Source organism: Panthera pardus, unplaced genomic scaffold, assembly GCF_024362965.1.
Source record: "Panthera pardus isolate Hobbes unplaced genomic scaffold, ASM2436296v1 HiC_scaffold_25, whole genome shotgun sequence".
In the NCBI taxonomy this organism is placed as follows: Eukaryota; Metazoa; Chordata; class Mammalia; order Carnivora; family Felidae; genus Panthera; species Panthera pardus.
The window spans coordinates 45,001,510-45,022,579 of NW_026526821.1; the positions used below are offsets into that span (position 1 = coordinate 45,001,510).

Sequence of the window (21,070 nt, forward strand, 5' to 3'; positions counted from 1 at the left end):
CTGTTGGCCATTTGTATGTATTCTTTGGAATAAATGTCTATTTAGGTTCTCTGTCCATTTTTAAATTGGGTCATTTTCCCCCTGTTGAGTTGTATGAGTTCTTTATGTATTTTGGATATTAACCCCTTATCTGATATTCCAGTATATGATTTAAAATACTTTCTCCCATTGTATAGATCACCTTTTTATTGTGTTGATTGTTCCTTTTGCTGTGCATAAGCTTTTTTAGTTTGGTGTAGTCTTTCTTACTAATTTTTGTTTTTATTGCTTATTAATATTTTTTATTAGTGATTTTGATGTCATATCCAAAAAATTATTGCCAAGAACAGTGTCAAGGAGCTTCTTCCCTATGTTTTCTTCTAGGAGTTATACAGTTTCAGGTGTTGTGTTTAAGTATTTGATACATTGGGAGTGGTCTGAGATAGGGGTCCAATTTCACTCTTCGGCATGTAGATACCAGTTTTCCCAACAGTGTTTGTCGAAGAGACAATCATTTCTGCATTGAGTACTCTTGGCTCCCTTATTTAATATTAGTTGCCTGTATATGCAAGTGTTTATTTCTGGGCTCTTGATTCTGTTCCACTTGCTTTTGTGTCTGTTTTTATCCTGGTATTATACTGTTTGATTATTACAGCTTTGTAATATGATTTGAAATCAGAAAGTGTGATGCCTCCAGCTTTGTTCTTCTTTCTCAGGATTGCTCTGGCTACTTGGTGTCTTTTGTGGTTCAATATACATTTTCGGACTGTTTGTTCTATTTCTGTGAAAAGTGCCATTGGAATTTTGATAGGGATTGCACTGAATCTAGAGATGGCTTTGGGTAGTATGGACATTTTAACAACATTAATTCTAATACTATTGCAAATGGGTTTATTTTCTTTGTTTCTTTTTCAGGTATATTATTGTTAGTGTATAGAAATGCAACTGATTTCTGTACATAGGTTTTGTATCCTGCAACTTTCCTGCATTTGTTTATCAGTTCTAACGGTTTTTTTGGTGGAGTCTTTAGGATTTTCTCTATATAAGATCATATCATTTTCAAACAGACGGTTTTACTACTTCCTTTCTAATTTACATGCCTTTTATTTATTTTTCTTGCTTGATTTCTCTGGCAAGGACTTCCAGTTTTATGTTGAATAGGAGTGGCACCCTTGTCCTGTGCCTGATCTTCAAGGAAAAGCTTTTAACCATTCACTGTTGAGTATGATATTAGTTATGGGCTTGTCATAAATGGCCTTTATTTAATTGAAACATTTTTCTACTGTATTCTATTTTTTGAGCATTCTTATCATGAAGGGATGTGATATTTTGTCAGATGCTTTCTCTGCATCTATTGAGATGATCATATGATTTTTATTTTTCTATTAGTGTGGTTTATCACAATTACTGATTTGTGTATGTTGAACCATCCTTGCCTCACAGGAGTAAGTCCTGCTTGATCATGGTGTATGTTCCTTTTAATGTGCTGTTGAGTCCAGTTTGCTAATATTTTGTTGAGAATTTCGTATCTGTATCCATCAGGGATATTGGTCTATAGTTTTCTTTTCTTGTAATGTCCTTACCTGGCTATGGTATAAGGGTAATGCTTGGTTCATAAAATGAGTTTGGGAGTATTCCCTCATCTTAATTTTTTGGAAAAGTTTGAGAAGGATCAGTGTCAATTCTTCTTTAAATATTTGGTAGAATTTACCAGTGAAACCATTTGGTCTGGGGCTTTTCTTTGTCAGGAGGTTTTTGATTGCTGATTCAATCTCTTGTTATTGGTCTGTTCATATTTTCTATTTCTTCATGATTCAGTCTAGGTAAGTTGTATGTTTCTAAGAATTTATCCATTTATTCTAGGTTGTCCAATTTGTTGCCACACAATTGTTCATAGTAATCCTTATGATCCTTTGTATTTCTTTGTTACCAGTTGTAATGTCTCCTGTTTCATTTCTGTTTTCTTTAATGTTTGTTTGTTTGTTTGTTTATTTATTTATTTATTTATTTATTTATTTATAGAGAGAGAGTGCACATGTGCACACAGGTGGAAAGGGGGCAGGGAGAGAGGGAGAGAAAGAGAGAATCCCAAGCAGGATCCACACTGTCAGTGCAGAGTCTGATGTGGGGCTCAAACCCATGAACTGTGAGATCATGAGCTGAGCTGAAATCAAGAGTAGGACACTTAACCAACTGAGCCACCTACGTGCCCTCATTTCTGACTTTGAGTCCTCTTTTTTTTTCTTAGTCTAGCTGAAGGTTTGTCAATTTTGTTTAACTTTTCAAAAATCAACTGTTAGTTTCATTGAAATTTTCTACTGTTTTTCTAGCCTATTTCATTTATTTCTGCTCTGATATTTGTATTTCCTACCTTCTACTAACTTTGGACTTAATTTGATCTCCTTTTCCAAGTTTCTTGAGGTATAAATTTAATTGTTTATTTGCAATCTTTTTTTCTTGATATAGCCATTTATTGCTATAAAGCTACCTCCTAGAATGGCTTTTTCAACATCCGATAGGTTTTGGTATATTGTCTTTCCATTTTTGTTTGTTTGAAGATATTTTTTATTTCCTTTTTAACTTCTTCTTTGGAACAACTGCACGGTTGTTCAGGAATGTTTCATTTTGTTTTTTAATTTCTACTTATTTGTGAATTGTCCAAAATGCTATGGACTTTTAGTTTTATAACATGTGGTCAGAAAAGATACTTGGTGTGATTTCAGTCTTCTTAAATGTGCTAAGACTTGTTTTGTGAACTAACTTATGATAATCAATCCTGGAGAATGTTCTATGTGTGCTGGAGAAGAATGTATAGTCTGCTGCTGTTGGATGGCATGTTCTGTGCATGTCTGTTAGGTCCATTGGGCTAAAGTATTGTTTAAGTCCAACATTTCCTTGTAGATTTTCTGTCCGGATGTTCCATCCATTTTTGAAAGTGGGGGTGTTGAAGTCCCCTACTGTTATTATTGTCACCTATTTTCCCCTTCTTATCTTTTAGTATTCGCATAATATGTTTAGGTGGTCTGATGTTGAATTTTTATATATGTATGATTGTTATATCTTCTTGATAAATTAACCCCTTTATCATTTATATAATGACCTTCTTGGTCTCTTGTTACTCTTTTTTGGCATAAAGTCTTTTTGTCTGGTGTAAGTATAGCTACCCCTGGTCTCTCTTGGTTTCCACTTGCATGGAATATCTTTTTCCTTCTTTTCACTTTGAGCCTGTATGTTTTCTTAAAGCTGAAGTGAGTCTCTTTTAGGCAGCATGTAGTTGAGTCTTTCTTATTCATTCAACCACTTTATGTCTTTTGATTGGAGACTACAATTCATTTATATTTCGAGTAATTATTGATAGCTTAAGGACTTACTGATGCATCTTCTTGATTATTTTCTGGCTTTTTTTTTTTTTTTGTAGTATCCTTGTTCCTTTCTTTCTCTCTTGCTGTCTTCCTTTATAAGTTGATGAATTTTTGTAGTGATATACTTAGATTCCCTTTTGTTTGTCTTTTGTGAATCTACCATAGGTTTTTGCTTTGTGGTTACCATGAGACTTACCTAAAATGCCTCCTGGCTCTAGCAGTATATTTTACATTATTAACAACTTAACTTTGATCATATGTAACACTTTACCCTTTAACTCCCCCACTTTATGTTTTTGATATCACAGCTTACCTCTTTTTACATTGTGTACTCATTTTTTTTAATTGAAGTATAGTTGACACATGTTTCATTAGTTTCAGGTGTGCAACATAATGATTGGACAAGTCTGTATGTTATGCTATGGTGACAGCAAGTATAGTTATCATCTGTCACCATACTATGCTATCATAATACCATTGACTATATATTCCCTGGCTGTACCTTTTATCCCTATGTCTAAATCATTCCATAACTGGAAGCCTGTACCTCCCACTCCCCTTCACCCATTTTGTTCATTACCCCCACTCTGGCAACCCTCAGTTTGTTGTCTGTATTTATGGGTCTGTTTTTGCTTTTTGTTTGTTTATTCATTTATCTTGTTTTTTAGATTCCACATTTAAGTGAAATTGTACAGTATTTATCTTTGTCTGTCTGACTTATTTCACTTAGCATAATATAATCTCTAGTTTCATCCATGTCACAAATGGCAAGATCTCATTCTTTTTTATGGCAGAGTAATATTCCATTGTATATATATATACCATATATTCTTTATCCATTTGTCTATTGATGGACACTCAGGTTGCTTCCATACCTTGGCTGTTATAAATAATGCTGTAATAAACGTAGTGATGCGTACATCTTTTTGAATTAGTGTTTTCATTTTCTTTGGGTAAATGCCCAGTAGTGGAATTACTGGATCATATGGTATTTCTGTTTTTCATTTTTTGAGGAACCTCCATACTGTTTTCCTTGGTGGCTGTACCAATCTGCACTTCAGTCAACAGTGCACGAGGGCTCCTTTTTCTCCACATCCTCACCAACACTTGTTATTTCTTCTTTTTTTATTTTTTTAAATTTACATCCAAATTAGCATATGGTGCAACGATGATTTCAGGAATAGATTCCTTAGTGCCCCTTATCCATTTAGCCCATCCCCCCTCCTGCAACCCCTCCAGTAACCCTCAGTTTGTTCTCCATATTTATGAGCCTCTTGTGTTTTGTCCCCCTATTTTTACTTGTCTTTTTGATTCTAGCCATTCTGACAGGCATAAAGTGATAGTTCACTGTGGTTTTGATTTGCTGTTCCCTGATGACTAGTGAGGTTGGACATCTTTTCATGTGTCTGTTTGCCAGCTGTATGTGTGTATATTGTATATTCGTTAATAAATTATTAGAGCTATAGTTAGTTTTAATACTTTCTCCTTTAACCTTTTTACTGGAGTTAAATGGTTCACATTCCACTATATTACAGTATGAGTATTCTGAATATGACAACATACTTACTTTTACCAGTGTGTTGTTTATTTCCATATGGTTTCATGCAACTAATTCGTGTTCGTTTCAGCTTTGAAGAACTCCTTTCAGTATTGTTATAAAGCAGGTCTAGTGGTGAACTCCCTCGTGTTTTGTCCATCTGAATAAGTCTCCTTTTAGCCTTCATTTCTGAAGGACAGCTTTGAAGGTAAAGTATTCTGGTTGGCAGTTTTTTTTTCTTTCAGCACTTTTAATATATCATCTCCCTCTCCCCTGGCTGTAAGGCTTCTGCTAAGAAGTCCTCTGGTAGCTTTAGGGAGGTTTCCTTGTAAGTTATAAGCTTTTTATCTCTTGCTACATCTTTGTCTTTGATTTTTGAGAGGTTTATTTTGGATATCCAAATCTTTACTCAAATTTGGCATGTTTTCAGCCATCACTTCTTAAAAAATCTTTCTGTCCCCTCTCCCTCTTTCTCCTTCTAGAACTGAAGTGATTTGCCAATTGGTCCCTTTAATGATATCCTACAGATTATATAGGCTTTCCTTTTTTCCTTCATTCTTTTTTCTTTGTTTTTCTCTGAACTGATAATTTCAGAGATCCTGTCTTCAATCTCATGGGTTCTTTCCTCTCCTTCGCCAAGTCTGGTGCTGATGATCTCTGTTGCATATTGTTCTTTTCTTTGTTTCATTCTCCAGCTCTAGAGTTTGTTTGGTTCTTTTCTATGATTTCTGTCTCTTTGTTAAACTTCTTATTTTGTTTGTGTATCATTTTCCTGACTTCATTGAATTCTCTTTTTGTGTTTTGTTTTCTTCCTTTTTTGCTGCTCTTTGAGTTTCCTTAAAACAGCTATTTTGAATTCTTTATCTGGTAAGTTAGAGACCTCCATGTCTTTGAGTTTGGTTCAGGAAAATTATTGTGATCCTTTGGTGATGTCACTTTCTTGATTTCCTCATGTTTCTTGGAGTTTTGCATTACTGTTTTCACATTTGAAGTAGTGGTTACCTCCTCCAGTGTTTGCTTTCTTCAGAGGAGACATACCTCTGTCAGCCCTGCTAGAGATCCTGAGGGGTTCTTAGATCTTCTATGGATACATCTGCTCCACCCATCTTGCTCCCTTTTGTGGCACATTTCTTAAGTTTGTATGCATTCTCTGGATCTTGCAAAGTACCAGGCTTGAGTGCTGACAGTCTTTCTTTTACTTTGCCAAAGGTAGCAGCTCAAGTTTGTCATCTCTCTCTGGCCACAGATATGACTGCTTTTCTGTGGTCCTCACCAGCCATCTGCTAATGTCTGCTCATGGTGCTGTCAGGAGCATGCACAGGAACTGGCCATGGGGTGGGATGACATGTGGGTGAGGCACAAGGGGAGCTGGGAGTGCTTGTGAGCCAGTTGAGGGGTTTTGCGGGAAGGGTATTCCCAGAAGTTTGTGGGCAGGCTTCTTGATGGAATTCACAGTGCAGTTAGGAACCGTGTCTCTTTATTGCCCTCCAAGAGTACTATTTGCTGCTCTCCCCAGCCTCTTTCTGCCCCCCAACCCACCCCAGTCATGGAGCTCCCGATTAAGTACTCTGGATGAGGTGAAAGAGAAATGAGCCCCTTTGGAAGCATCCCACACAGCTGGGGAGGCTGGGTGCTTACTCACACTTACTCCCTTTTTCTCATTGGATAAACCATGGGCCAAGGAAGATCTTTAATGCCCCTAAGCTGTGCCTCATTGGGGGATGGGTGACATGGGTAAGGTCAAACTGTTCCTCTTTTTCACTCCGGCACATCCAAACTCATACTTTTTTGCTTCAGTGGAGTCCTGGAACTTCTCTGGAAATTGTACTTTTACAAAGACTCTCTCCTCTGTAAGTGATTGTCTAAGTCCCTATTCTCCAAGGGCTTCTGGACCATGGCCAAGATGGGCTGGAGCCAGTTTGCAGTTTACAGGGTTCACAGTGAACACCGAGGTGTGTCTGCCTATTTCCTCATGAACAGTGGGCAAGACTCTTCCAGGTCCCTGGGGTATGGTGCTGGATCCCAGAGCTCCCTCAAAGGCCCTTTTGTTCATGGATGGATGCCAAGTGTTTGCTATTGAGCTTGGGGACAAAAATGATGGACATCCTTATGCCACTGTGATGGTGACATCACTCTGGAGAAGGCTTTTAATTCTTTGGTTTTAAGGTGCCAGTTTCAACCCAAATAATTTGTTTTGTTGTTGTTGTTGTTGTTGTTGTTGTTGTTTTTAATATAATTTATTGTCAAGTTAGCTAAGATACAGTGTATACAGTGTGCTCTTGGCCTCGGGAGTAGATTCCCATGATTCATCACTTACATGCAACACCAGTGCTCATCCCAACAAGTGCCCTCCTCCATGTCCATCACCCACCCCGCACCTCCCTGTCAACCCTTAGTTTGTTCTCTGTATTTAAGAGTCTCTTATGATTTGTCTCCCTCTCTGTTTGAAACTATTTTTTCCCCCTTCCCTTCCCCTATGGTCTTCTGTTAAGCTTCTCAAGATCCACATATGAGTGAAAGCATATGGTATCTGTCTTTCTCTGCCTGACTTATTTCACTTAGCATAGCACTCTCCAGCTCCATCCATGTTGCTGCAAATGGCCAGATTTCATTCTTTCTCATCGCCAAGTAGTATTCCACTGTATATATAAACCACATCTTCTTCATCCATTCATCAGTTGATGGACATTTGGGCTCTTTCCATACTTTGGCTCTTGTTGATTTGTGTAAGGGCTTGTGAAGAGCAGCTGCAGCAACTACCCCCACATTCTTTCCCTCTCTAGTCACATGTCACACATTTGCAGTGCGTGTAAACATCAGAGCAAAGTTTCAGGCTGAAAACTGCAGTCCCAACCCTGCAAGGATCCTTTGGTGTCTCTAAAGAGGCAAATGGAGTCCAGCCCAGTTTCTGAGAGGCCATATTATATCAGACATCAGACACTTCATGTTCTGTGGAGATTAGACCATGGACCTCGATCTTTAAATGGAAGGGCAGAAGCAGGACTCTCACAAGGAGGAAGCCAGCCTAGGATCTGGGAGCACATCCCTAGTCTCTACTGAGCCATATCTGGTGTCTTAAGCTTTTCTGAGTTCAAGATTAGTGCTGTTACTCCCTGCCCACCTGCTTCCTGGACCCTTCTCCCAACCACCTGGACTTCCTTCTGCTGGCCCTGCAGGCAGTGGTATATGGGAACTAGTTCATTCTGGCTTACAAGAGCCAAGTGTTAAATCTTCAAGAAATTTTTTTAAATTGGTTGTTAAACACAGGCATTATTAAAAATTAAATAATATAAAATTTCAATGTAATAAGTTACACTAAAAAACAAAGTTAATAACTACTCAACACTCACCACTTCCTAATTATTTTATTGTATTTGGTCTTGAGATTACTTATGTCTAGGGTCTCTCTGGTAGAAATACTATATAATAGTGGCTACTGAGCATCTTTTCCCAACTTCCTGTTCAGTGACATCACATTGGTGGCTTAAAATTGGCCACAATGGAGGCGGGGGTTGGGGGGGGGGGACGGTGCCTGGGTGGCTCAGTTGGTTAAGCATCCAGCTCTTGATTTCAGCTTAGGTCGTGATCTCACAGTTGAGAATTCGAGCTCCACATCAGGCTCTACAATGATAGTGTGGAGCCTGCTTGGGATTCTCTCTCTCTGCCCCTCCCCGTCTCTCTCTCTCTCCCCCTCTCAAAAGAAAGAGAGAGAGAGGAAGGAAGGAAGGAAGGAAGGAAGGAAGGAAGGAAGGAAGGAAAGAGGGAGGGAAGGAAGGAAGGAAGGAAGGAAGGAAGGAAGGAAGAGAGAAAACATTTTAAAAATTGGCCACCATGGGAATATTTGCACCACAGAGATTGGCAAATGATAAATTGGGGCTTTTGCCCCCGGTTGCTAATTGAGAATTTACGAGCAGCACAGCATGCTTGTGTGTGACTACAATTGACTAGAGTTAACAGAACAGAGTGCATCAAGTCTGTCCCTTTCCACACCAGCCCATGGTGGTTACAGGCCATGTGCATAGAATACCTGGGAGCTATGGTTGTGCCATGTAGGAAACTCTGGACTAAAGGTTTTTAACTGTGCAGCTTTCTTTGGCTTGATAGCTACTTTCGAGGAGTTTTGAGTTCACTTTGCTGCAAGTTGCCTTTCATAACTTTATCCTGGCTTACCTTGACATCTGGTGTTTACTCCAAACTGAGATTTCAGGGAAGGGTGGTTGGAGGCCAAGGGCGGCTCCTAGAGACAGATGGGCAGAACGTCTGTTTTGGCATCATCCACAGCATGGACAGCAGTGGTCCGAGTAGGCGCCACTGACCTGCAGGTGGGCAGAGCCTGCCAGCTCAGCCCTGCCGTTGGCATCAGGCAGAGGAGATCAAAGCTGGCAGTGGTCACAGTAAGGGCACCCTCCCTCTGAAGTACTGTCACCCAAAAGGGATGAGTGACCATAGGGCTTTTTAGAAGCAAGCATGAATGGTACAGTGCACACATGTCTCTAATGGACTTGCTTGTGAAGAGAAGGCCACTGCACATTGGAGTTTCTAGAAGTCAGAGCTTCATGTATCATTGTGTATATCCTCACAGGAAAAACAAAAACAATAAACAAAACTTTCAGTTTTTCTCCCTTCATATGAGATAATCGAAGACACCTTTGTGGTGGAAAGTAACCTCTGTCACCTGGAGGATTGACAGCAGTCAATAATCAATGGCTTTTCATGGTTCAAGTAAAGAAAGTTTGCTGAATCTATTTTTCCAGAAAACACACACTCACAAAGATGCATTTGAATACTCCCACAAATTCATATTTGAGAATGGTGTTTATCAAATCTGACTAGTTATTTGAAAGAAACTCAAAGGAAAGAGCAGACATTTCCACAATATGTCCTTGCTCGGTCGTGGTTCATAATTGTGAACTTTTGTGAATTGTCACAACCCGGGATGAATGATGGGAGTATAACAGGTTGTAGAATTGGAGAACGTTACATCTTTGTTCCTAATGGCAAAACATGTTTTTTCTCATTTTCATCAGAATGTGTGATCCATGCCATTTGAAATCAAATTCCAAACACAATGAGCCATTAGTGTAATAGCTCATTACTAACAGCAGTCTTATAAATAATACATTCTTATCATGCACATGCAGCTCGCCGTGAAGCCAGCAAAAGGTATTTTAGGCCATCGAAGTTTCGTTGCGCCAGCGTGGCTGTAGATTAGAAGGACATCTCCATGTGAACCAAGATGGATGCCAATTTTCCCTGCCGAGAGTGAGGCTGGCCGTCTCTTTCTGCACATATGGTAGATGGATTGGTTAATCAGCGTCTGCTGAGTCTTGGGCCTAAAATTACAGAGAAGCCAGACAACTGTGGCTACGCAGCCTTTGTTCATGAGTGCAAACAAGACAAACAATCACTTGTTATTTGGGAAAAAAATTAAAATGTTTATTTTGGACTTTTATTAAAGTGTCGATGGCTTTATAAGACAGCTGTGTAAATCCAGCCTTGTACAGCTAGTATCATTGTGGGGGGGGGGCAGCTCTAAAGAAAGGAGTATGCATGGAAAAATTAATTTTTAAGAATTTCTCTTGTATTTCAGCATTAAGGAGAAAACAAAGGCAGTCACATTTATTTTTCAAACACATGTTTGAAAACAAATGACTTTCAACTAGAAGACACATTTGAGAACAAATAGTTTAATGCCTAATTTTTTCTGTGCGTCATGTAGAAGACTGAGCATTGTTGTAGCTTACTTTTGTGCTTCAGTAGGTTAAAATATTAACCATTTTCTCTGACATTTATGGGAAGATGCTACATTCTTGGGACTAGGGAATGCCTATGATGAGTTCTTCTGCTTCCTGCCTGGAATGGTTGTCTCAAGAAATACAGCCTAAGTGCTTGAAGGGTAGGACCTAATAATGCTGGTTTCTACAAGACCTGTCAGTCTCATCAGTCAGCCAGAATTTGCTTAAAACCCACGTAATAGTTAATAGGAGGAGTTATTTATGTACAATTTAGTTTTCTCTTTTTTCTAATTTTATTGAGATATAATTGATACATAACATTGTATAAGTTTAAGACGTAAAACATGGCAATTTGATATATATATATGTTTATGTATGTGTGTGTATGTGTATGTGTATATATATATATGTATATATATATATATATATATATACATATATATATAACACAATAATTATCATAGAAGGATTAGTTAACTAAAGAACTATGCATTCTCTCTTGTTTTCTTTTAAAATTTTAAATGCTTTTCTTGCAGGGAAGTATGACATTCAGAATTATCAAAGGGACCTCGTAAAGAATTTCAGTCATATATCTGAATGCAGACTGTGATAGAATTAAATTTCTTTAATTTGTATCTGTACCAATAATAGGTGCAGATCAGCTAATTACTCATTAGGAGATAACTTGTTTTCTCAGGGCACCTGGGTGGCTCAGTCGGTTAAGGGGCTGACTTCTGCTCAGGTCATGATCTCGCAGTTAGTTTGTGGGTTTGAGCCCTGTATTGGGCTCTGTGCTGACAACTCAGAGCCTGGAGCCTGCTTTGGATTCCGTGTCTCCCTCTCTCTCTGCCCCTCCCCTACTCGTGCTGTCTCTCTCTCAAAAAATGAATAAACATTTTAAAAAATTTTGTAAAAAGGAGATAACTTGTTTTCTCGACTCATAACACTTCGAATACCAAATATGTAGGGTTTTGCTTACATCAACCAATTTTTCATCTCCCTAGATACTGAGTGGGTGTCCTATAATTCAATTCTGACATTATGTGGAGTTGGTGTGGACCTCACGGGGTAAGGTCTCAGGCCCGCAAGACTGCCTCCACTTCAGATGCCAGTCACAAGTCCCGGGGTGTCACCTGGACTTCTAACTGTCTGGCTATTAATTAGGGGTTCCCACACCCCCTTCCTTGGGGTCAGTAATTTGCTAGAATGGCTCAAAGAACTCAGGGAAAGACTTTACTTACTATTTCCAGTTTGTTATAAAGGATACAGCTCAGGAACAGCCAGATGGAAGAGACGCATACAGCAAGGTGCAGGGGAAAGAGCCCTGAGTTTCTATGTCATCTCTGAGCATGTCAACTCCCAGCACTTCTATGTGTTCACCAGCCCAGAAACTCCTGATTCCCACTGTGTAGGGGTTTTTATGGTGGTTCCCTTAATGATTGATTATATATACCATTGGCCATTGGTGACTGAACTCAATCTGGAGCCACTCTCCCCTCTCCAGAGGTCAGAGGGTGGGGCTGAAAGTTCCAACCCTCTAATCAGTCACATACTTGTTTTTTCTGACAATCAGCTCCTGGTCTCCAGGAGTCACCTCATTAGCATAAACAGGTATTACTGAAAGGAGCTTATTAGGAAAAACAAAAGACCCTTCTCTCAGGAAATTACAAGTGTTTTAGGGGCTTTGTACCAGGAACCAGGGATGAAGACCAAATATGTATTTCTTGTTATATCACATTGTCACACTTATCTTCCCATCTGTATACTCCTTATCAGAGGCCTAAAATCATGAGACCAAGGTTAAGAACTAGTTATCTGTTAGGATGCTAGGAGGTGATGTATTTGCAAATCAGACCCACACGGTGAACCAGTGTTGCAAGTTTACCTCACTTAAACATCCCCACCAAACCTCTGGCCTTGAGTCTCCTCCCCATGAGACCATCGAGCCAAATAAATGAATAAATTCAAGAAAATCAAAGTTCCAGTCTGATAAAGAGTAGGTGACCATGAACATCTCTAAATCAAGGGTCAATTGGATGGACACTGGAACAATGGCTAATCTTACCAAGACTGTGCATTGTGGAGGGGAAGAAAATGGACAGGAAGGCTGGGCTTGCAGTGGCATAATAAAAAGGATATGGGGCAGGTTGGGGGCACTCCCTAGGCAAAGAGGGTACATGTTCTTTCCCTCAAGAACTCTAGCAACTTCCTGAAGTTACGTATCCATTCTACGATTGTCCACAGTGGTCATTCATTGGATGTTTTTTTGGAGCACGTTGTGGGGGCCATGCATTGTTCTAGACACTAGAGCTTCTAAAGAAAGATACTTCTCACTTCCTTAAATATTTCAAAGTGCCTGCCAAGTTACCAACTGTCCCGATGTGCTGTGGGCTCATGGCAGTTTCATGATGAGAATTCATTTGCAGTCTGATAGAGTAATGAGATGTTTTGGATGTTTCAGGTGGAAGGTGTAGCTGTCGGGTTCATGAGTGTGTGCTCAAGAGTGAACATGCAGCTTCTGCATGAGTGCTTTGACTTGGGGCCCTTCCATGGACTCTGCGTTCCACATCCTGATGATGTTCTGCAACCACCTCCAGAGCTAAGCACTAAAGGAAGTGAAGGTACAGTGGCTATCACAGTAACAGGTCAGGAATTAAATCCATGCCTTCTACACAACTGTGCCTTTTGATGAGTGATGGGACTAGATGGCTTCTTTGATATCTCCTTTTCCAGTCCCCTTTAAGGTATGGTTCCCATGGTTAATGAAATCCAGTGCACATATCTGTGAGCACAGATGGTCGGAAGTGCACAGGTATAGTTTGACATGATGGCCCTATAGCTTAAGGTTCCCTAAATTCAGAATGTTCGTTGTGAAATAATTGGTAGTATTTCAGCATTTTACACACACACACACACACACACACACACACACACACACACACACAAAATATAATGTTTTTTTCAAGTCAATAACTTGAGAAGTTCCATATGCTTTTAAGTTTTAATCCCACCCATCAGTGCTTTTGTGTTTGTGTCTTTGACAAACTATTATATATTATGGGTCTATTGCAAGTAGTCATTTTTAACTTGCTTAAATTATTTCTAGCCATATGATTTAATTTTTTTAACGTTTATTTATTTTTGAGACAGAGAGAAACAGAGCATGAGTGGGGGAGGGGCAGAGAGAGAGACACAGAATCTGAAGCAGGCTCCAGGCTCTGAGCTATCAGCACAGAGCCCGGCGTGGGGCTCGAACTCACGGATTGCGAGATCATGACATGAGCCAAAGTCAGACGCTTAACCGACTGGGCCACTTGGGCGCCCCGAGCCATATGATTTAAAATGATTTTAAAATATTGTTGTATCAAGTTCTTCACAAAGTAAAGTTAAATAATCTCAGACTTTGGTATTTTGATGAGGTCTTGCTGCATCTTTGGGTATCTTTGCAGGTAAAGTGTTTCCATTCTTAAATCAGATAGATGCAGAGTATGTTAATTCATTTCTCTAAGCCTGGGTTTCTTCCTTTGTAAAATAGGAATAATATTAATACTTGCCACATAGGTGAGTTGTGAAGTTTCACTGAGATTACTCATGTCAAGGGCTTTACTCTGTCTTGAGCAGACTCTGCTCAGTAAATGTTGACCATCATTGTTAGTGATAGTTATTTCTTTGCAACTGGACTTTCACCTACTTGAGTCTTCCAAGATTAAAATCAGGGCATTTTGAATTGCTCTGCTTTGTCATGTCTGAAAGATGATACTAAGATTGTTTAAAAATAAGAAGAAGAACACACTGGGTGGTGGCAAAGGACTTGTCAGTGTACAACAATGGCAGTTGTCTCTCTGGCTGATCTTTTGCCCTTGATGGGAAACCAAGCACATGGATGTATGGAGCTTATCTGAATGTTCACACTCATTACAGAGAACTTACAGAGCCACAGATGGAGAGGTGTTTCCTCTTTGTACTGACAACAACACTCTTCCCAAAAGAAAGATTTGAGGCCATTATTTTTTAATAGTGAAGGCTGGCTTGCCTGTGCTTCTCAGCAAAGAGATACTGGAGTGTTCTGATGAACTTTGCTGCATGAGACAATGCTGAACCATAAGTTGTCTTTCACTTTCAAGTGCATAAATTCTTCTCAAAGGCAGCATTAAATAGGCTTTATAGCTCGATTTTTTCATTTATAAAATGTAGATATAAATAGTATCTAACCTAAAAAGTTGTTGGGAGGATTAAATGTTAGAATCTACATTATGTGCTTAGCTCAGTGCCAAGCAGAGTAAATCCTCAAAAAAATTTGTTGTTTTTATGTATGCCTGTGACTATTATTGTTATAAAAAACAAGTTAAAAAGATAAAGTCCTTTCCAGTGTTTTCCTGAATAGCCCTGAGGCTACCGATATTCTATACATAGAATGAATGAAAAATTCTTATTTTAGAAACTTTATGGGGAGAACAGAATTTAAAATTTAGGCTGAACCCCAGACTTTATTTTTTTAAATATTTATTTATTTTTGACAGAGAGAGAGAGAGAGAGAGAGAGAGAGAGAGACAAAAAGCGTGAGTGGGGGAGGGGCAGAGAGAGAGGGAGACACAGAATCTAAAGCAGACTCCAGGGTCTGAGCTGTCAGCACAGAGCTGGATGCAGGGTTTGACCCCACAAACCGCAAGATCATGACCTCTGCTGAAGTCAGACGCTTAACCGACTGAGCCACCCAGGTGCCCCAAACCCTGGACTTTAAAACATACACCATAAAGCCCACAGAGAGATGGAAGCTAAAGGAAGTCCTACTCCTCTCTACCACCTTTAATATTTTTACTTAAATTTATTTATCTAAAAGAAATAGGAAAACTTCTCTTGTTATCTTCTGCACCTTGTTTATTTTTGAAAATCCAGCTTTATGTTCACTGATACAAAGATGATTATGAAATTGTCATCAGGGAGCATTATTATAGGCTTCCAAATAACTCAGGGATGGATTCACAAATCATCAGCAGCTTATTATATGTAAGAAAAGAGTCATCAACACATTTTGCTGCCATCATCCTTCAACAACAACAAAGAATGAGACTCCAGAGAAAATTCTAAATGTGCTATGATCTATACTGTTCATTGTTTCTCTGATGAAAGTCTCAAGTTAAAAGAAATATAATTTCTCTAAAATATGAACTAAAATTCTTGTTTCAAATGAGCACACATCATTGTGCCTTATATGTTGTATTTTGTTTAGTACTTTTTACTTTTCAAAGGATTGTCAAATATATTATCTCATTTTATCCCCATAACTTGACATAGGAGACTAGGACGGGTGACAATGTTTCCTTTTTATACCTGTCCAAGCTCATGCAAGGTTGTAAAGCTCATCGGGGCAGATGGACCCAGAACCCAGCCCTAGCGCACTCTCCTTGGCAAGGTGTCTTTTTATCTTGGATGGCTTGGACTGTAAACTCCAATGGTGTGTCTACGACACTGGATACATGATCAGTTTTCTTCACTTTAACACATTATGTAATGAGTTATCACTTTAATGAGTTCTCAGTGGCCCATCCATTTACCTCAGGGGTGTGTGTGTGTGTGTGTGTGTGCGTGCATGTGTGTGTGATTATGCTCTGGACAACTTCCATGTGCTGCAGTCTTCACCTGTGTGTCTGTAGGATTTGCCAGAACTGTCGGAGGCCACTCTGCCCCATGCAAGAGGCAGGCTGGAAGTGCCAGGAAATTAGCACTCCTGGAGCAGCTTCTGCTTCCCTGTCTTACATCCCTACCCCCTGTACCTCTTTTCTCATTCAACTTCCAAGTAAATAATTATACTGGAATCCTTGACTCAAGGTCTGCATCTGAGGGAGTCCACACCAGGACGCTGCTTGTCTAGTCTTTTCCCACCAGCTGTGGAAACATTTATTTTTATACAACTGCCAGGAGTCGGGGTATAAATACCCCAGTTCTCTCATTTCTCAGGTGGGATAACTCTGAGACGTTAGTTTTATACTGTTTCCCAGAGTTGTTCCATGGGATTCAGTTCCAGCATTCCACAGTGGTAATCTGTGTAATGACATGTGTTTACTAACTGCCTTTTCTTCCCTTTCTCTCTTCCTTACCACCCTACTGGTGCTTCCTGTCATCACCTCCCCAAATAAAGCACTTGTTCTCAAATCCTTGACCCAAGGTCTACTCTTTCCCCACCAGCTGTGAAACTTGCAGTATCACACCAACCTCAACCCTTCTCAGCAGATTAATGTCAAGTCTCAACATTCTTAAGTTAGTATAGTGGCCCTCCCTGTTTAGAGGCTTACATACATTATAATCAGCTTCCCAGTCCTTACTTCAGCAGTATCACAAGTTTCTGTTGGTTCTGAAAAGTTTAACCATGCACATTCAATTTGCATTTTACTTGAATAGCTTGTATATGTGTCCATTTCTCAGCTGCTCATTTTGCTTGCATAACCTATTACATGTACTTGTAAATTTTGGTTTTTATGTACTAAACCTTGGGACTAAACTGGGACCATAGGAACAAAGTCTAAGGATGCAGATTTTCTCCCAATATGAGGAAACTCTAGTAAAAGTTTGTTTGTTTACTGAAAATCGTAGTTTAGGAGTAGCAAGCTCCCCCAATATTGGACGAATTCATAAAGAAACAGTCATAGGTGTTTACAAAAAGGTTTTCTTCTTGTGTGAGAAACTGTACTAAATGAAATTTAAGATTCCCCCCAAATGCTAATAAGAATCTCTGAAAGCTTAGTGAACATGCATTAGGACATTGTATATGCCTGATAGCTTACATGTATTTTCTTTCAGTAACAATAAAATGGCTCAAAACAATATTATTTTCCAGTTGGCCCCACCACTGGCCCTGCCCAGCATTTGAAAATCAAGCTGTGTCTTTTATTCACTGCATCGTTACAGTAAAAACTTTGGATCATAATTGAGGTGGCAGTCTTCTTGGTGACGCATAAAGCAAAATAGGGCACAGCCTGCATTTCCACAGCTGTATTGGCATTGCCACATTTACTAGTTAAAATTTAAAAAAAATAAATAAATAAGCAGAAGGCCAAACTTTTGTTTGTCATGTAGGCTGGTGTGACCTGGGGAGCAGGAGTCTCTGTTTTGAAAGAACCCTTATGAGAGACGCCCGGCTGGCTCAAGTGGAAGAGCATGTGACTCTTGATCTCAGTGTTGTTAAGTTTGAGCTCCACCTTGGGTGTATAGATTGCTTTTCAAAAATGAAATTTTGAAAAAAAATGAAAGAACCCTTGCGAGGTTCAGATCTGTGAATCTCATTATGCACCCAGGGCCCACTGGACCAAATCTCTGTGGAACTGATATGCTCTTGGCAGGGAGAAACTTAGTTGTATATAGCAGATTTGTGGCCTTTCAAAAGAATAATCTGTGTAGCTCCTTGTAACCAAACCACCCAGCAAGAGTGTTGCCTACTTTATATTTAAAAGGTCCTTCAAAATATGATTTTCATAACATCTGCATATAAAACATAGCAATGTTGTCTTAAGTTTTTTGTTGTTGCTATTAAGTAGGCTCCATGCCTAGCATAGAGCTCAGTGCTGAGCTTGAACTCATGACTCTGAGATCAAGAGTCAGATGCTTAGCTGACTAAGCCACCCAGGCACCTCACCTTTTAAATGTTTTAAAAATATTTAGGAAATGTTAGGAAATGTTTCTTTATGTCTTTTAAAAAATATTTTTTAATTAATTTATTTATTTTGAGAGAGAGCATGCACGTGTGCACACAAGTGGGGGAAGGGCAGAGAGAAGGGGATACAGAATCCCAAGCAGGCTCTGGGTCATCAGTGCACAGCCTGATGCTGGGCTTGAACTCACAAACCATGAGATCATGACCTGAGCCGAGATCAAGAATTGAACACTTAGCTGACTGTACCACTCAGGCATCCCTGTTTCTTTATGTCTTATTTAAATTTCTTTTCATTAGACTTACCTGAGATTCTCTCTATAGGAGGAGGAAATACCTGAAACCAGTTTCCAGTGCCAAAGCTAAGAAACAATGGCTAAATCAAATCTTCATGGTGTATCAAATAGCTTTTTAGCTTGTCTTCCTAATGTTCTATTTCATATGCTTGGGTTGCCTTCTATTTTACTTTATTTTTCTTTTAACATGGATTCCAAAAATGGATGAAACACTTATGTTTACAGCATAGCAGTATTCCTGCCAAAATATTTGCATTATATATTTCAGAACAGTATTTAAACACCCAATACATTCTGTAGTTATTTAGTGACCCACTAGGACTGTATTAGTTTGCTGGGGCTGTCCTAACAAAGTACCATAGACTGGGGATCTTAAACATTAGAAATTAATTTTCTCACAGTTCTGGAAACTAGAAGTCCAACCAAGATCAAGACGTAGGCAAGGTTAGTTTCTTCTATGACCTGTCTCCTTGGCTTGTAGATGCTGTGTCTTTTCCCCATGTCTCTACATGTTCATCCCTTTGTCCCTGTTTGTGTCCCAATTTTCTTATAAGGACTCCAGTCATGTTGGATTAGGGCCCACCTATAGGACCTCATTTTACTTTAACTATCTCTTTAAAGACACTATCTTCAAATATAGTCACATTCTGAGGTACTGGGGGTGAATACTTCAGTATATGAAATTTGTGGGGACACAATTCAGCCATAACACTTAGGGTCCTATGTTAATAGTTCCCTGGAGCCAAGTCTATAAGGCCAAGTCCCTGGCCAAGACTATAAGCTATGGCAATAATGCAGATAATGGCAGCAAAGTCTGTTCTACTTGATGCTCATACAAAGCTTGATATACCAATTCATATTTATCACAACTGACTTTTGTCTTTTTGTAACCACTTAATATGTGTTTGATATATGAAGGTAACAAAATTACATTTTTTCAAAGCTTTAGACACTCTTACCAACTTTGGTTTTCTACAGTTAACCATGTGAGTTCTGATGCTTTGATAGAGATGTTGATAATACAGATATATAATAGCAGACTTATGCCCAGCTCATGTGATTATCTCCAAGGTTGACAGCATATACTCTTACAGGTGTTCTTAAGGTGGAGCCCCTGGACTGGTAACACACCAGGAAGAAGATGATCCAAACTTGAAGCCCAGTTTTATTGTCAGGAACACTGACTTAAAAGTCTTGCTTGGCTAGCCTTTTGATTACAGCTGACCCTTGAATGACATGGTGGTTAGGGGCTCTTGTCTGCTCCTCCAGGGAAAACTTTTGATTCTCCAGAAATGTAGCCATAATACCTTACTGTTGACCAGAAGCCTTTCCAATCACATAAACAGTCAATAAACACATAGTTTGTATGTTGTGTGTATTATATACCACATTCTTACAATAAAGTAAGCAGGAGAAAACAAAGTATTAAAATCGTAAGGAAGAGGGGCACCAGGTGGCTCAATCATTTGAGTGTCCTACTTTGGCTCATATCAGATCTCGCAGTTCGTGAGTTCAAGCCCCGCATCAGACTCTGTGCTGTCAACTCAGAGCCTAGAGCCTGCTTCAGATTCTGTGTCTCCCTCTCTCTCTGCCCCTTCCCTGCTTACACTACAATTGTCTTTCTCTCTTTCAAAAATAAATAAACATTAAAATAAATAAATAAATGTAAGGAAGAGAAAATATATTTATAAGCACTGTGCAGTATGATATATATATATATATATATATATATATATATATGAACCACGTATACATAGACCCATGTGATTCAAACCCCTGTTGTTCAAGGGTCAACTGTACTTAACAAAATCTGTTGCTGATTTTTCATCTTAATTCAAATACTGGTTTCTGTGTCCTTTTGAATGCCTTTAGAAACAGCAGCAACAAATGATGGCACCCAGTTAAGAATGTTATTTTGCAGAGAGCAAGATGACTGGGCACTGCATTCATACCCTCCTCTTCAGCACTGGGAAGGACTTGTATTATGACTGGCATGCTCACCGCCAGTCAGATTCATTTCATGATGGTGGAAATGCAAACACATTTTCATATAGGGCCTTGCGGTCTTTGAAAGAAAAGTGGCTTTATTTATGTTCGTTATGATCATTATGTGCTGGGATTATTTTCTCAGTAGGTGATGTCTGTTTTGCCCATATTTATGATGCAGGGGAGAAGGCATTTAATGAATTTCAAGAGTGTATTTGACTGTAAAACACATCTCTGTTAGTATATTCACATGTAAATAGCCCTTTTATTTGTTCTCTTTGGTGACCTTTTTTCTTTCGGGGGTAGATCACAGTTTGTTGTTGTTTGCCATTTCCAAATGGGAGGATGAATGATAATAATGAAAGATTATGCAAAAAATCCACGTTTAAAATAATGTTGATATGCCACTTGTGTTGCAGGATAATTATAGTAATTTGGCTATTACACTATATGGAGTCAGGAGTTAGTTGCTAGAAAACACGGTGATAGGGGTGATTCAGGGGATTTTCATCCCAACAGGCTGTTTGATC

General features: G+C 39.1%; 1 protein-coding gene across 3 annotated transcripts in view; it reads left to right on the plus strand.

Moving 5' to 3' along the window:
- Window positions 1–21,070, plus strand: part of CFAP61 (cilia and flagella associated protein 61) — a 279,904-nt gene that overhangs the window by 42,120 nt on the left and 216,714 nt on the right. For all 3 annotated transcript variants that reach the window (XM_019462387.2, XM_019462391.2, XM_053890470.1), the window contains exon 8: window positions 13,075–13,234. In XM_019462387.2, the coding sequence (XP_019317932.2) occupies window positions 13,075–13,234 (160 nt within the window). The remainder of the gene's footprint in view (window positions 1–13,074; window positions 13,235–21,070) is intronic.